The 15530-nt window shown below is 31.8% G+C and overlaps 1 protein-coding gene across 4 annotated transcripts; it reads left to right on the plus strand.

Annotated features, from left to right (window-relative positions):
- Nucleotides 1-7744: 7744 nt before the first annotated feature.
- On the plus strand, nucleotides 7745-14424 carry LOC118031978 (uncharacterized). Of its 4 annotated transcripts, none has more exons than XM_035036533.2 (14): nucleotides 7745-7990; nucleotides 8083-8732; nucleotides 8884-9044; nucleotides 9614-9674; nucleotides 10239-10304; nucleotides 10584-10669; nucleotides 11102-11165; nucleotides 12317-12529; nucleotides 12929-12994; nucleotides 13120-13199; nucleotides 13286-13408; nucleotides 13574-13689; nucleotides 13866-13937; nucleotides 14252-14424. In XM_035036533.2, the coding sequence occupies exons 1-11, from the start codon at nucleotides 7849-7851 to the stop codon at nucleotides 13398-13400; spliced, it is 1704 nt and encodes a 567-aa protein (XP_034892424.1). In that variant the 5' UTR covers nucleotides 7745-7848; the 3' UTR covers nucleotides 13401-13408; nucleotides 13574-13689; nucleotides 13866-13937; nucleotides 14252-14424. The 4 variants fall into 4 exon arrangements, with proteins under 4 accessions (XP_034892424.1, XP_034892428.1, XP_034892423.1 ...); XM_035036537.2 differs by having other exon boundaries at nucleotides 13909-13937; XM_035036532.1 differs by lacking the exon at nucleotides 14252-14424 and having other exon boundaries at nucleotides 13866-14189.
- The last annotated feature ends 1106 nt before the right edge of the window (nucleotides 14425-15530 follow it).

The raw sequence follows: 15530 nt of genomic DNA on the forward strand, positions 1-15530 counted from the left end.
TTCAATTTGATCCCTATCAAGTTTTAAAACGATCCCTTGAGTTTAACATTCCTTTTTATTTTGGTCTTTGATTTTAGATTTTTTTTTTTCAATTTTATCCCTAATTGTCCTTTTAATTTTTTCAATTTCATCTTCTTTTTTTCCAGTTAAATCGAGTCTCCAAATTCATGTGCCATTCATGAAAAGATTTTCGGTTCTGAATTTATTTAATTTCACCCTTAATTAACCCCCCTTGAACTTATATTTTCTTGTAATTTTGTCTCTAATTTCACCCAAATAAGTTTGGAAAAATTAAATCTTGTCCTCTAGAAATTCAATCTTCTCAATTAAACCCAAATTAGGATGTTAAACTTAATTTTCTCCCAATTAAGTCCATAATAAAATGAATTTGACCCATTAAAAGTTTAATTAAATACTTGCACTTAATTATTTTTTTTTAATTTAACCCAAATTAACTCTTAAACTTAATTAAACCTTTAATTGAACCTATGATTAAATGAAATTGACCTATTAAAAATCTAATGAAGTTCGCATACTTAATTTTTATGCAAATTTATCCATTAATCATTTAATTTGATATTAAATCTGCATTGTTTTTCAATCTTGGGTACAATTAGGTTCCTAGTTTTTGTTCAAAATCTCATTTTGGTTCCTCCATACGTTTGAAACCCATTTTAGCTTGCTCTTTCAAAGTGCCAGTTTTTTTTTTTAAAAATTTTTGTTGCTTTTCATTTTTTAGATTTTTTTATTTTAAAAGAAAAGAATAATTTCGGGGAAAACTTAAATTTGGGTTATGACAAAATGATAAGTCTCCCCCCCCCCTTTTATTATACTTATTATACCACCACTTTCATGTGTAAATTAATATTTCATCAACTACATATCAATTACTCCATTTTAATAATTATAATTTGTGTTTTAAGACACTCTTTAGCCTCCTCCATTACGATTGGCTTAATCTCACATTAAAACCCTGATCATTGTAGCTGACTTAATTTTACATCATAGGCCTTGTTATTGCAGTCGTCTTAGTTTCATATCACATGCACATTCTCATAACATTTTTTAGACACCAAATAATTATGCAAAACACTTCTTGACTAAAAATAAGTACGGTGATGAGCATATGCATATAGCTCATGTGAAAATGCTCATTTAACTACGAGTCCCACTTTTGATATCCCTTTAAATTCCAAAAGAATATCCTAAATCAGTACAAAATTCTCTTTAATTTATTTATCACTTCTACTAAAGCATATTGTCACCTATTTTTATAATATAATTTAATGACCAATCATATTGCCACTCATTTTCATAATACAATTTAGTGTCCACTACTTTTGCGTATTAATTATGGTTTAAGCAATCCAATATTTATCATCATATCTTTCCAATTTATTATTAAAGGATTAATGGCTAATACAAGAGTCCTTTTTATGACATATAGTCAATCATCATCAAGATTGACAAGCTCCCATTTAATAAGTCTATTTTGCTTCACATAATTTATCAAACACCTAGCGTGTATTGAAACTAAATCATCCCTTACACAAAGAATATACATACAGAACCTCCTAAAAAACATAACAATCATGTTTTAACTCATTATAAATCAATTTACAATCATTCTCAGAATTTATCAAACACATGATGTACAATTAAATCATATCATCCCTTACATAAAGATTATACATACTTAGCCTTCCGAAACACATCAACCATGGTTTAACTCATCACAAGTTAATTTACAAATGATCACAATAAAATTATTCATACAATTCATCATCATAACATATAATTAACATAAATTTATGTCCTAATTTTGGAAACCATGGTGTCATGAGTTTTTGGCTCACTTGCCACCACCATGGCTAGCCATCCATGGATTTGAAATTCATTGGTGGTTTCTATTGCATCAAATTTCATTATAATTCCAATATCAAAATCCTTAAAAATTCAATCAAACTAATATTTTCATCATTAATTTCACCCAATCCCATCACACTTTTCTCTTTACAATAACAACAACACTTAAAGATATCCATTTTCTTTTTAAGTTTGAAGAATAAAAGTGAAATAAATTAAAGATATAACCTCTCCCCCTTATAATTAACTCAAATTTTAATGGGTTTTGGTTATGAAGTTCAAGTACAACCCTTTTCTCCAAATTGATATACTTTTTTCTCTAAGTACCCAAATTTCCAAATTTCTCTCTTAATCCTTCTTGTTTAAATTGATTTTTTATAGAGTTAATAACTCACCCACAATCACCCATGGATCTTCATTGAAAGAAAAAAAAAAGAATAAATACAACCTCTCTCATTTATTTTCAAGTCTAAAGGTCATCAGCCTTATAAGATAAAATAATGTATTTTTGTTCTTTAATTTACTAATTTGCCTTTAGTTTTATATCACACATGCTTTTTTTTTTTTATCAAGTTTTCAATCATTTATATTTTTTGTATAAATGTTTATTACTACTTTTGGTCAGGGTTTACAATTTCTCCCTTTTTTTTATAGGATTTTGTTAATAGAATTGATCTCTAGAAATCATCCACCTAAGGACTCTTCTCGGTTAGGCTGAGGTGGCCTACTAGAACACCCCCCTTCCACTCTTAAATTATTGGTTAGGTCTTTATTCATTGCCTCCTTTCTTTTTAGGGAAAGATGGTTTACCAAGAAGTGATTCAGGTTTTTTCCTCTTTCACAACTGATGTTGTTCCTATTCTGGTAAACCATATTATTCTTTTTCTAAGACTACCTACCTTTAAAGACTAGGTTGTTTCTAGCAACTCTCGAATTATTCTAGTTAAAAAGTAATTAATCCCTTCTAAATTTCCTATTGAAACCTCTATCTCAATCAATCTATAAGATGTTGATATATAGGTACTAGAGTAGAAGAGAAAACAAAAAAGATCTTAAAAATATCACTTATACTCTAGTACCAACATACTCTCTTGTTTAAGTGTAAGGAACTCTTGCTTCTTTTTCATTCGGTGTTGCTAAGAATAATATCTAGTTTTAAACTTGGTTTGAAAAACATTCCAAGTCAACACTTCTACATTTCTTTGTTGTTTAACTTTTTTTTTAACCAAGAATATGCATTATTATCCTACAGTAATTATGAAACATAGTTTACATAAACCTTTTATGGTATAAGAATCTAAATAAGAGATTCTTCCACTTTTTGGAACCGATATCCTACTATTTCAACATTCTCTTTCTTAAAAAATGAAACATGTCTCAATGTAATAGAGTGAGGGTATATTTCTTATTCATGCTACCTAAAACCCTTATAAACCTTGATAATACAACCTTAATATATGCTTAAGGAATCTAGAATCTTATTGTGGTATAAATGGGATAGGTTGTTATATAGGTAGTGATCTGCTAAAAGACCCTTCCATATCAGATGTAATTGGTAAGGACACATTAGTCTGTAATGATAGTGACATTTAGAGTGCATTTAAACTAAACCAACTAAACCATGTTTTACATAAAGAATATACATACATAACCTCCCCAAAATATAATAATTATGTTTAAATTCATCATAAATCAATTTACAATTATTCTTAAAATTTATCATATACATGGTGTGCAATTAAATCAAACCATCCCTTACATAAAGATTATACATACCTAACCTTCTAAAACACATCAACCATGGTTTAGTTCATCACGAATCAATTTGTAAATGATTATAATAAAAATATTCATACAAATTATCATCATAACATACAATTAACTCAAACCCATGCCCTAATTTTAAAAGCCATGGTAGCATGAGTTTTTAGCTCACTTACCACCACTATCACTAGTCATCCATGGATTTGAAAATAGCCTCCATCACACAAATTGCTTCATGATTATTTGATTCATAGAAAAGAAATCCCTAAGAATTGCAAACTAATATTCCATAATCATTCCTATTAACCTTAACACATCATTCTTTTTACTACAACAACAACAACAACACTTAAAGATATCCATTTCCTCTTCAAGTTCAAAGAATAAAAGTGAAATCATTTGAAGATAAAGCCTCTTACCCCTTCTAATCAAATTTAATGGGTTTTGGTGATTAAGTTCAATAACAACCATTTTCTCCAAATTGATATACTCTTTGTTTAACTACCTAAATCTCCTAATTTCTCTCTTAATCCTTATAGTTTGAATTGATTTTTTGTAGAGTTAATAACTCTACATAGATTTTCATTAAAAGCAAAGAAGAAGAAATACAAGCTCTTCACATACCTCTCTTGTCAACCTTATAAGTAAGGATGAGATCTTTTTACTCCTTAATTTACTAATTTTTCCTTAGTTTTATATCACACATTCTTATTTTTTTATCAAGTCTTTAACCATAGATTTTTTTTTTTGTATAAATGTTTATTAATATTTTTGTCGGGATTTACACTAATTGACTTGGGGCTTACATGAATACTTTAGATGTCTCCTTATAATTATGATATTCTTAGTCCTTAAGGAGTTTGATTTGTAACAAACTTTGTTATCCCTCGCTCCTGTCCACGTTAATTGATATCAAAGCTCAATAATTCCTGGTGGTTAGTTATCGTGTATTTTTCAATAACTATAATTAGAAGAGGTTGTAGAACATGATGTACTTGTAAAGAAAGGGATAAGAAGGTTCCCCTTGATGACCTCAGTGGGTCATACAAGGCAGGCAACTCTTTTTGTTTTAGGTGGAGAGTGTGGCTTACTTCGGTCACTGTTAGTGACTTTCTTTAGTGTTTTTGAATTCGTTTTATCAACATTTTTTTTAATGGTGTTGATGGTGTCATAATCAGAGCATAATCAGAGCTTTACTGTGCCTTCAAGATCTTTTCTCTCTCTCTCCTTTCTCTTTCTTGAAATTTATGCCAACCTATTTTGATAATCTCTTTAGAAGTCAATATTCCCAACTTTGACATCATACTACTATTTTCAACCGCAACATGTACCAAACAATGTTAATTTATCAAAACCTTTTCTACATGTTCATAAGCAAAAATACCCAAGATTTTATCTTTACTAAAGATAATATAGCTTTTTCCCTCGTTGTTGCCTATAGTTCCATGCTAGTCAATTATCCATGGTATAATATTGGTGATATATTAAGTTATTTTTTTACGTAAAAAAAGATTATGTTGATATTATGAATAATATTTCTTGCATCATGAGAAAAAATAATTAAAAATTGAAAAATTTGATAAGTGAATTTAACAAAATACAATGAATTAATAAATTGTAAAAAAAATTGTTAACACTAACTAAAAACTAAAAATGAAAAGTTGAAAGATAAATGCATATTATAATATTTGATCTGATGACGCGAGGTGCTCAACAAATCTTTATATGGTGATAAAATTTTCTTCACAAATGTATTTAATTTTTAAAAAAATATATAATTGTTAGTATAAATTATCTTTTGTTTTTACTAATATATTGTCCTTGAAAAAATATATTTTTTAGCTGTGTTGTTTATTGCATAGAAATTATAAATTATTAAAATCAATATAAAAAATTATAAGAATTCAAATAAAGTCTGCAAAAAGTATCTCTTTACTCAAAAACTTGTTTTCCTTATTGATGTGTTTTTTTTAACCAAATATTTTTCATATCACAACTTTTTTCAAACAAAAACTTATCATAATTTTAAAAACAAGTTTTAATAAAGAAATAATAAATTTATAATTTTGACTTGGATGTATTAAAAAAGATAAAACAAAACTAATATTGAAAAAAGATTATATAACAAATTTACAAGAAAACAAATTAAAAAATAGATATTTCATACATAATTAGAAAATTATGCATATGAAGTTCATATATATACCTATTCAAAAAGTGATTGCTAATATTACCATGGAGGATGCTAATATTAATGGAATAATTAAATAATTATTTAAAAACCATTTAAATAATTTAAATTAAAAATATTTTAATTAAAAATACAAAAAATAAGGAAAGAATGAGGACAAAAAAAGGATCAGACATGTATGGGCTAGATACAAGAACCTAACCCTATATGAAATCCTAGGTATGGAAACCTTAGGCCCACTCTCCTGGGTTTTTTTTTTTAAGGGGTGAATAAACACATTGCTAGCCCCGGATTGTTTTTTTTTTTTTTTTTTTAAAAGTTGGTGAATGGTGTCTTACTCGCCTAAGTAGATGACGCATTGTGCATCATCCTTTTTTTCCAATCACTAGATCTAGTCACTGAGTGGCTCTAGTGATTAAAAAAATAACTTAAAAACCTAGATTTTAACCATTTTCACCAAAAAAAATGTGTGTGTATATATATATATCATGAATCTCCATAATCTCATTTCTAACAACAGAACACATCTTGATTAGCCTAAGAATGCATAATCAAATCAAATAGAAGAAACAACTCAAGTTCTGACCTATTGTTTTTAATGTCATTAAAGCAAAAACAACATTTATTAAGTTGCACTCTAAAAAATGAATCTATACATACCAAAATCAAAGTCATTGATTACTAAAATTTAGTCACCCAAAAGATTTCTCTCTCCTTCAAAATCTTTTATGACTTTTTCTCGCCTCCCCTAAATTCTAGAAACTAAAACATAAAATAAATGAAATTTGGGATCTAAACAAACATTTCAGAACTAGAAAAGACCAAACTTTAAAATAAAATAAAATTGAGGGGATAAATTGTAGATCTACGCTCCTTGTAATAGTAAACATGGAAAAGAGCTATATATTTTTGACAAATATCAATTTTGATCCTTGTTTTTCAATTTCACTTCTTATAATAATTTTTATATTTTTCAATATAAAATGAACATGCCATCTAATACTAGAACAATCTAAAACATCCAGGAAATTGATAAAAGATAATCCAAATAGAATGAGAAAATCTTGGAAAGAAACAAATAAAAATAAATCTAGGTTACCAAAACAAAAATAATTAAATTTGAGAAATCAAAATAAAATTCGCACATAGTATTGTATTTATAACTAGTCTTTATTCATCCTTGTTTGCTTAGCAATATAATTTTTTTTTTAAAAAAAACATTATTCTTAGGGCCATATTTCTTTTAAGAATTCTAGAAGTCATATTTATTAATTTTGATTTAGTTTTGATAAATTGATTTGAAAAATTAAGGCTAAAACCCTGCTTTATATTTGGTTCTTACTTGAATCAAATAAGATATAAACCCTATTAAATTTGTTTTTATCTAATTGAATTATTAGTGGCTCAGGTAGTCCATCCAACCTTCATATAAATTAGATGGGATGAATATCTTGTAAAAAAAATATAAAATGCTACCATTTTAATAAAAAAACAAAGTTGAATTGAATTGACCTAATAACATACAAGTTAATCTAATACTAGTTACCCTAGCCTATTTCATGTGATAATTTCTCTTATTAATATATAATCAAATGTAATGCTATCAATAATAATAATAATAATAATAGAGATAGGTAAACACATTATAATTAAAATATATCCTAAAACAACATACAAAGTTAATAACTTAATTCCATAGATAAATTTCATCCATTATAAAAAAATTGATAAACTTGGGAAGAATAATTAAGGTCAAGGATTTATATAAAAAAATTAAACACTTTCCCATCTCTAAAGAGAAAGAAAGAATTTATAAAAAATAAAAGAGAGAGAGAAGAAATCCATCGATGCATATAGTATCGGGCTAGGCCATCCTTCTCCTGGGCCCAAATTCTGCTATACTTAACAAACGTCGTGTAAAATACAACCCCCAACTTAACTAACTCACCGGAAGTGGAACCCACATCTTTCTCAGTCTGCTAAAACCCTCCCGGCGGCAGCAGAAGACAAGACGAAGGAGAAACAAAATGGTGAACAAATCATGGAAGATTATACCAAGACCATTACTCGAAACAATCTTAAACAACCACGCCCAGCACCACCGCGTCCCTCAACCTCTCATTCTCCACGGCCCCCGTGGCGTCGGCAAAACCACCCTCTTCCTCGAACGTATGTATCATCTTTTCTTTCCAGAAACTTGAAAAAACGAAAGAGAGATCAAGCAAGCTCTAACTTGATTTTCTGCTCTTTTTTTTTTGCAGGTCTCCTTAAAGATTGGAACAAAGGCCCTCACATAACTGGCTATGTAGACTTTGCGCAGTCAATCAAAGACCATCACCCTCAGCATAACAACTCCTACCCTTGGGCTTCTTGGTCTAGTTGTGATCCACCAACACTCTCCAATTGCAAAACCCAGCTCGAAACTTGCCTTGAATCGATGACCCAGAAGGGAATCCAACTCGGAGCCATTACTTCCAGCCAAATATTCTCTACTCTCAACAAATGGCATCGCCTTGACACTGTCCTTCGTCGTATACTACTCCAAAACAATTCCAATACTGCTTTGAAATCGAGAAATGCCATTTCTAAGGTTTCAAGTTCGGTTCTTTGGGACCGGGCAGTTTTTGCGCTATCTGCTCGATCAAATGCCAAAGAGATTGACGAGATTCTTGGGTTGGAAGAGAAAGGGAAGAGCTTGTCTGTGGAGGAGGCTTCGTATTTTAGAGAGGCGTTTGTGGCTTTGAGGTTGGCTAAGGAGGTTATTACAATGCAGCAAGGGTGGAGAGCCAGTGCCATTGCTCATTTGAACAGGACTGGTGGGTTTTCGAGGTCGTTGGCCAATTCTTGTACTGACTGGCCTTGTTTGCTGCTCGAGTTGCTATCAAAAGCTGCTGAGATTGATTACTTTCAGGTCATTATTGAGAAGAGATGGCATTGCTGTTTTTACTTTTGTTAACTCTTGTGTATCATTACAAGTATTTGCATGATTCAATTTAACAAATGCTTTGTCTGTTTGGTTGAATGAAGCTCTTTTATTGTCTTGTGATTTGCAAATTGAGCAGCCGAAGCTGGTTATAAACAATATTGAAGTTCTCAAAAAGGCTATTTTAGTGGATGATTCAATGGTTTCTGGACCAATGTATCATGACAGTCTGATATGGAGAATTGTTGCATTGGGTGCAAATGAGAGATGCCTGCCCGTTATGCTTGCGACATCTGATAGGTTAGTCCATTCCTCGTCATCTATTCCTTTTGTTTGCTTGTTCTTTGCACCATACTAGTTAAATCATGCTATTTCCTGATTGGTAGTGTATGGTTTTTTCTGAGATTAATCTTGAAGCAATTGAAAACACACACTTATCGAACAAGGGGCGTGAGCACAACCCCATGCTTCCCTCTGGAAAGATTGTGGGTAATATAGTATGGTTCATTAGACACCCTATTCATTTATGAACACACTCTATTCAAGTTAAACGGGGTGATTCCATGAAGCTCCTTCCTTCATTGAATACAAAAACAACTCCTTTGTTAGAGTAAACATGTCGGGTTAGATTTTGGAATGGTTTATTATTGCTGGGAGTTCAGAAGGTTTGCAACAGCCTTGTGAAATCAGAACATAAAAATTGCCTCATAATTATTATATGAAAACTCTGCTAGAACATAGTGATGCAAATTACCTATTTCCTACATTTTATCTTTCTGGAAGTTTTTAACCTTTCACTTAGTGTTACATCTTTGCAAGATCTTTCCCACTCCACTGCTTTTGGATTCTAATAAACACTGTTGTCACAGCTACTACTCATACCAGGCCTACTGGGATTTTGGATTTCCAGATATATTCATTTCCCGTGAGGTATTCAAACTTAAACTTCTACTGCCACTATTACAGGTGCTGCTGCATGTGCATGGGCGGGGTGTGCCTTCTTTCCTGCATGTTATTGTCTTTGATTTCTTTGACAAGATGTAGTTGTTGCTTGCTGCTATGTTGAAACAGTGGAGAATACTCACAGGTCCATTCCATTGGGATAGAGGGCTTTGATAAATCAATATTTGTTATCTAAGATATTTCTTTCCAGACTGTTTCTTGCTTTGTAATTGAAGCCTTTGAGAGCCAAATTGCAAGTCTGGTGCCTAAGATATTTTAATTAATGCTACCTAAATCTTGCACACATAAATTTAAGGACTGCAATAACTCATAGAGATGCTCACAAACATGCTATTGTGACTGCTAGGGTCCTTCTAGATGGGTCTCTGTTCCAATCATGTGGCTTTAATGTATTATTGTTAAAAAATACATTTATGTTTTACTTGATAGAATCTTTCCATTGAAGAAAAACCTGTACTTGTGAAAGCAGAAAACATCTGGAGATTGATAATTATGGTGTATGTCTCTCATTTCAATATTCTTTGTTTGCAGAACTTTGGATGGGCTCCACAAGAAGCTAAAATGCATATGGTTAATGATTACTTCAGTCAGTCAGAAGTGAGAAATTTTGTTATTTTCATTTCCCTGACAGAATATTTTAAAAACTATAAGAGTAATGAAATGCCCTTTAAGACTTGGAATAAGAAAAGAAATTACTGCAAGTACTGCTTTGCCCTAGTTATCTTAAAAATGAAAAGAAAGTCACAAGTTCCATCGAATTTGAAATTTACTTCTCAATAGTCTTGGATGAATCATGCCTGGTTGCTTTATCTCGGATTCCTTGCATTTTTATGGGAATTAACATTATCTTCTCTTCTTTTTTTTTTTTAATTGTAGTGGACGGTGATTATTGAGGTGCTTGGTCCAAACCCTCGACATCTGTTTGAGCTTTATGCTCTCAAACAAAGTAGCTATTATCAGAAGTAAGAATTTTTTTTCTCTATATAAACACCAACCATTTATAGAAACTTATTTCCTTTCCACTATATAAATGGTAAGTTTTTGTTTTCTGTACCATATCGAATGATGGTACTGGAATGGATTAAAAAACATTTATTATTCTCTTTTATACAAGTGCAGGTCTGCAGACATGCATGCACAAGAACATATACATGTGTTTGGGTCATCAAATTTACTTACTATGTCTTTAGTTATTTTACCTTTGTTTTTCCAAGTACATATTTACATTGTGCAAGATTCTCACTCTTACATCACTGGATGTAATGTAAACATGCATAGTGTTAATGCCAGCTATGAAATTGGTGAAATGAAAGTGTCATTGATTGGATGGAATCCTATATTTTTATAAATATGATGCTGCATGTGTTATTTTCCTTCTGCATTGTTAACTGCAGGGTCCTTGAAGACAAGGCTAGCACATTTGAGGATATTGTAGACGCATATTTAGCATATTTGCAGGTAAGATTCATAATGACGTCTGAGCAAGTGCTCATCTCATTTTCTCCTGTTACGCTAATAATTAGTTGACATGCCTAATCTATGAGCCTAGCTTGCATATTCATGACCTTTGCCTGAATTTCTTCAATGAAATTCTGAATGTTGGACTGTTTTTCTCCTGTACCCCTATGCTCTACTTTTCTCTTTTTGACATTTTGGGTAATCCTATCAAGGACTATGAGCTAGTTATTATTTAACATGGCTAACCTTTAACCTCCTGTTTACAATTGATGACCTTTACCGGATTTTCTTTCTTGAAGTAATCTGGTTGCTGCATAATATTGATAATAAATGTAAATGGTTTAGTGGTGGCTGAACTTAAGTTGTGCTATCTTGGTTGACTTCTCTACTGATAGTAATCAGTATTTCATTTTGGTCGTGGTAACCATTTGAAAATGAATAAAATATTTATGAGATGCATCCTTTTGTGGTTTTTCAATTATGTTAATCAAAAAGTAAAGCATAAGGAGATAAAAGCAAAGCTAACTTTACAGAATGCTACCAAGAAAAAGAGGCAATGTGAATCTTGCTCTCAGGACTCTGTTTTTGAATAAAAAAGCACTCTCTTTATATAGCTTGCTGAGGCTTTGATTTAGATCTTCTTTTTTTCCCCTAGAATTATTCCACTGCAGTCAGTTGGCTTAAGCACCAGTCCACAAGCTATTTCTTCCATTACGAGAAAGTTTGCTTTGAATCAACTGAAAGATAAAATGTTCCAAGATAGCCTCTTTTAAATAAAAAAGAAGAAGAAGAAGAAGAAGAAAGAAAACAAAGGATCAAATGTCCTGATTTTTTCCCATTACTCCTTGCACATGGGGCACAAGTGGAACTCAATGCAAACTTTGTCTCTAGTTACTGGACCCACAAAAAGCCATGTCACTCAAAACTAATGTATGATTTATACGGGCTTTAGTAATTGGCCTTAATTGACTCAAATTCGATAACTCAAGGTTAGATTGGCTGAATCAGAAACACAGGCAAAATTGACGGCTGAAAACAAATGCATGAGCAAATATAGGGTTAAGCCATGTTTTTTTATCCACAAGTAATATCAATTACCTGTATTTTGTGTCATGCTCTGCCTCATCATCTCTCTTGTCACTTTATTGTAGGTTACTGTGGTGAATCCTGCCATGGATAAAGCACTGGAATTCCTGCAAAAGTTTGCCAAGGATGCAAAAAGTGGAAAAATTCCAAAAGATAAATTACGTTTTGGTTCTCCTTGGAAGCATCCTTCAAAACTGGACAACCCTACTCAATGCCAGCAGTGGGCAAAGCTTCAGCTGCTGGATTTTGTTCAATCTCTAATAAATACTGAATTTGGGGTAACATGTGTCCTTCTTATCATTTTATACTTAAATAGTGTTGTGTTTTTTTGCTGTTGCGTATAATTTTACAACACCTTTTTTATTTGTATGGGATTTAGTATTTTTGTAACAGTTTTATGATGCTCCAATGTCCTCCATGTCGGGGTGGTTTAAACAATATATTAGTATAATATACCTGCTACAAGTTTGTTAAAATGTTTAATGCTGTTCCTGGACTGGACATCCATAATATTTCTTAATAGGTGTTAATTACTCGAAATGACTGTTAAATGCAACAAGCATGTTCAGCTTATATTTGAAGATGGGTTTGTATTTATAAGCTGTTGACGCGGCTATTATTGTTCTCTGAGGCTGTTATTCTTTTGTTTAATTTTTAATTTCTCTCTCTTGGTGTAGGTAAATTACCTAGGTGATTGTAGCTTTGAGATATTTGATGATCCATGCACTGTTGCTTTATTAGAGGTATTATTTTCTTTTTTTGCACGTCTTGCTATTATGCATCCATGGATTTGGTTAACCTTCAGTTCAATTTCAGTCCTCATACCGGACTAATGTTCTTTGATAAGCTCACTTAACATAATTTCTAGGTTGGTTTGCTCTATGCTCAACGCGATCCATCATTCATTCGCCCCATATCTATAGGTATTCAGAGATGTCTTGTGAGATGGTAAGTGATCTTCTCCTTTTGTATCCTATTACCTAAAATGAGCATGAAAATGCTGTGCATTCGCATATGTTGATGTTGGCTCACAGGCTTGTCCAGGAGCGGATGAAAATGAGTTTACAGAACCTGCTCCAATTTCTGTGGCAGCGAATTATACGTGGCCGTAGTTATCGTCATTTGATGTTACAAGTGGGCTACAAATAATCAAAAAGGTCAAGAACATGTGTTGTCTATTAAATCAGCATTTCTCCCATGTTTGCTCTAATTTTGTGCAACAACAGATTTTCAGAAACCTGACTGCTCAAGGGGATTGGCACAGTTTCAATACTGTATAGGATCTTGAACCAAATGACTGATTTTGATTTTTTGTTGCACAGGAGATCCTTGTTTGCAACAATTTCTGTGAATATGAGTTTGCTAGAGGCTGTTACCTTGATTACAATACCAAGGTGGTTGACATCCACAGGACCACAAAGCCATCTCAAGTTCAAATGTGAGTAAAACAATATATGATTTTGTTTGTGTTTATTGTTTATATATCTTGATTCTTACCTCGGTTATGGGGATGTTGTTTGCAATTATGGCCTTCTAGACTCCAAGAAAGAATTTTCTAAAAACCCTCATTTGCATCATAGCATAAACAAATAATGTATGTGTTTGTCATTGCAGAATTCTTTGCATGAACAAATATATCACGTGGTTAACCTTGCAGGGTTCTTTTGGCAAAGGCATTCTTTGAGGGTGAGTTTCCCTTTGATTTTCACTCATAGATGTAAGTTATTTTTTGAACCCGATGGCTTATAATTGCAAATGTGCATACAATGGTCGAAAGCCTTGATTGTTACCCTATTAAATGTTTGATCTTTTAAGGATTTCTTTGCACATTAATGCAAAAGTAGTATATGCAAGAGATATCATCTAAAAAAGCTGGTTATATTGTATAATTGCATTATATTTGGCTCATACAAGCCCTTCAAAGATTTTCCTCTTTCACGATCCTGCATGTTGTCACTTGCCAGTCTTTAACACCTTTTTTACTTTTCTCCATTGTACAGATGTGTTAAAATTGACTACAGATTCAAAGAAAATAGTTTAATACTGTAAGATTCTCCTTCATTGGACAATTTATCAGCTCTAGCCTTGTATATAACATGACAATGACTACTCATTTCATTCCTTTAATAATAAAAGGCTAAAAAAAATAGCTCCGCATTATTTGTCTTGAGCATGATACTTGTGCTACAAGCTCACTCGTTAAACACAACCTAATCTTGAGCATCATTGAAAAGTCCTTGTTCTTGAATATTTTAACTGGCACTTTCGAGGATCGCATTGCATGGTTTATGTTTTGCTTGAATTACTTCTTTAGTCACCATAACATGAGATTTTATAGGGCTAGGATCTCTGACTTTTACGTTGATACACCTGGCGTGGGCTCCAGGAGATCCAAAGTCCACGTACCCATGTCTTTGACATCATAGCTAGTAGTAGCTAATCATGTCTGCCCTCGACTACTTCTAAGTTCTAACCAAAAGCAAAATTCCTTATCTGTTGAGTTACTAATTGCGTTCAATAAGATATTGCTAATAGAGCTTTGTCTTCTCTTGTTTTCATTAAACCTAAACTTTCTTTATTTTCAAGTGGCAATATCTTCCTCCATAAACCAATCTCATATCTGTTATTGATATTAAAATCTGAAGAATTCAACATTGTTTAGATAAAATTATTCATCATCCAAAGGAAATAAATCTAAAAAAGAAAGAAGTATTACCAAAACTCTCAAGAGTCGTGGTGAAATCACTGTATACCTAGAATCACTGCATACCTAGACAAAAAAAATATGTATTGCTATAGTGAATTTTGTTTTTAGGGGTAATTCGGTTTTTTTTGCATGTAATTCTGAAATGACTAAAATATCTATGAAGTCAAAAAAGTTTTAAGTTGTTGACTGAGGGGTGTCTTTGTGTTGTTACACATAGTAAAAAGATGTCTTTACCCTGGAGTGCAGAGGTACTTTTGTCTTTTCACTCATTGAGTCTTCTTTTTGTTATTTCCATATTCAAGAATGGTGTTTTGGTTTTTCTTATGTTGAATAATTATTTTTTAAGTTTAAAAAGATGTTGGCATGTGCTTTACACGTGCTAGCACATGGGTAGTGCATGCGGCGCTTCTTAGTGTTCGAGCCTATCTTTTTATCGTGTTGCTTGAAGTGTCACCCTGTTCTTTTTCCCATAATATGGCACATGATGGCGTAGGCTGGGCGGTTTTTTGTCAATGATTGTTTTATTTTTTTTCTTTTTATCTCTCTCTTCCCCTAAAAGTACATCTCAATCC

The sequence above is a fragment of the Populus alba genome, chromosome 2 (genome assembly GCF_005239225.2).
Source record: "Populus alba chromosome 2, ASM523922v2, whole genome shotgun sequence".
Classification (NCBI taxonomy): Eukaryota; Viridiplantae; Streptophyta; class Magnoliopsida; order Malpighiales; family Salicaceae; genus Populus; species Populus alba.

Coding starts and splice junctions, on each gene's coding strand:
- LOC118031978 (XM_035036533.2), top strand. CDS start 7,849: ATGGTGAACAAATCATGGAAGATTATACCAAGACCATTACTCGAAACA. Junction 10,305..10,583: donor ATTACTTCAGTCAGTCAGAA/GTGAGAAATTTT, acceptor TTTTAATTGTAG/TGGACGGTGATTATTGAGGT. Junction 10,670..11,101: donor CAAAGTAGCTATTATCAGAA/GTAAGAATTTTT, acceptor TGTTAACTGCAG/GGTCCTTGAAGACAAGGCTA.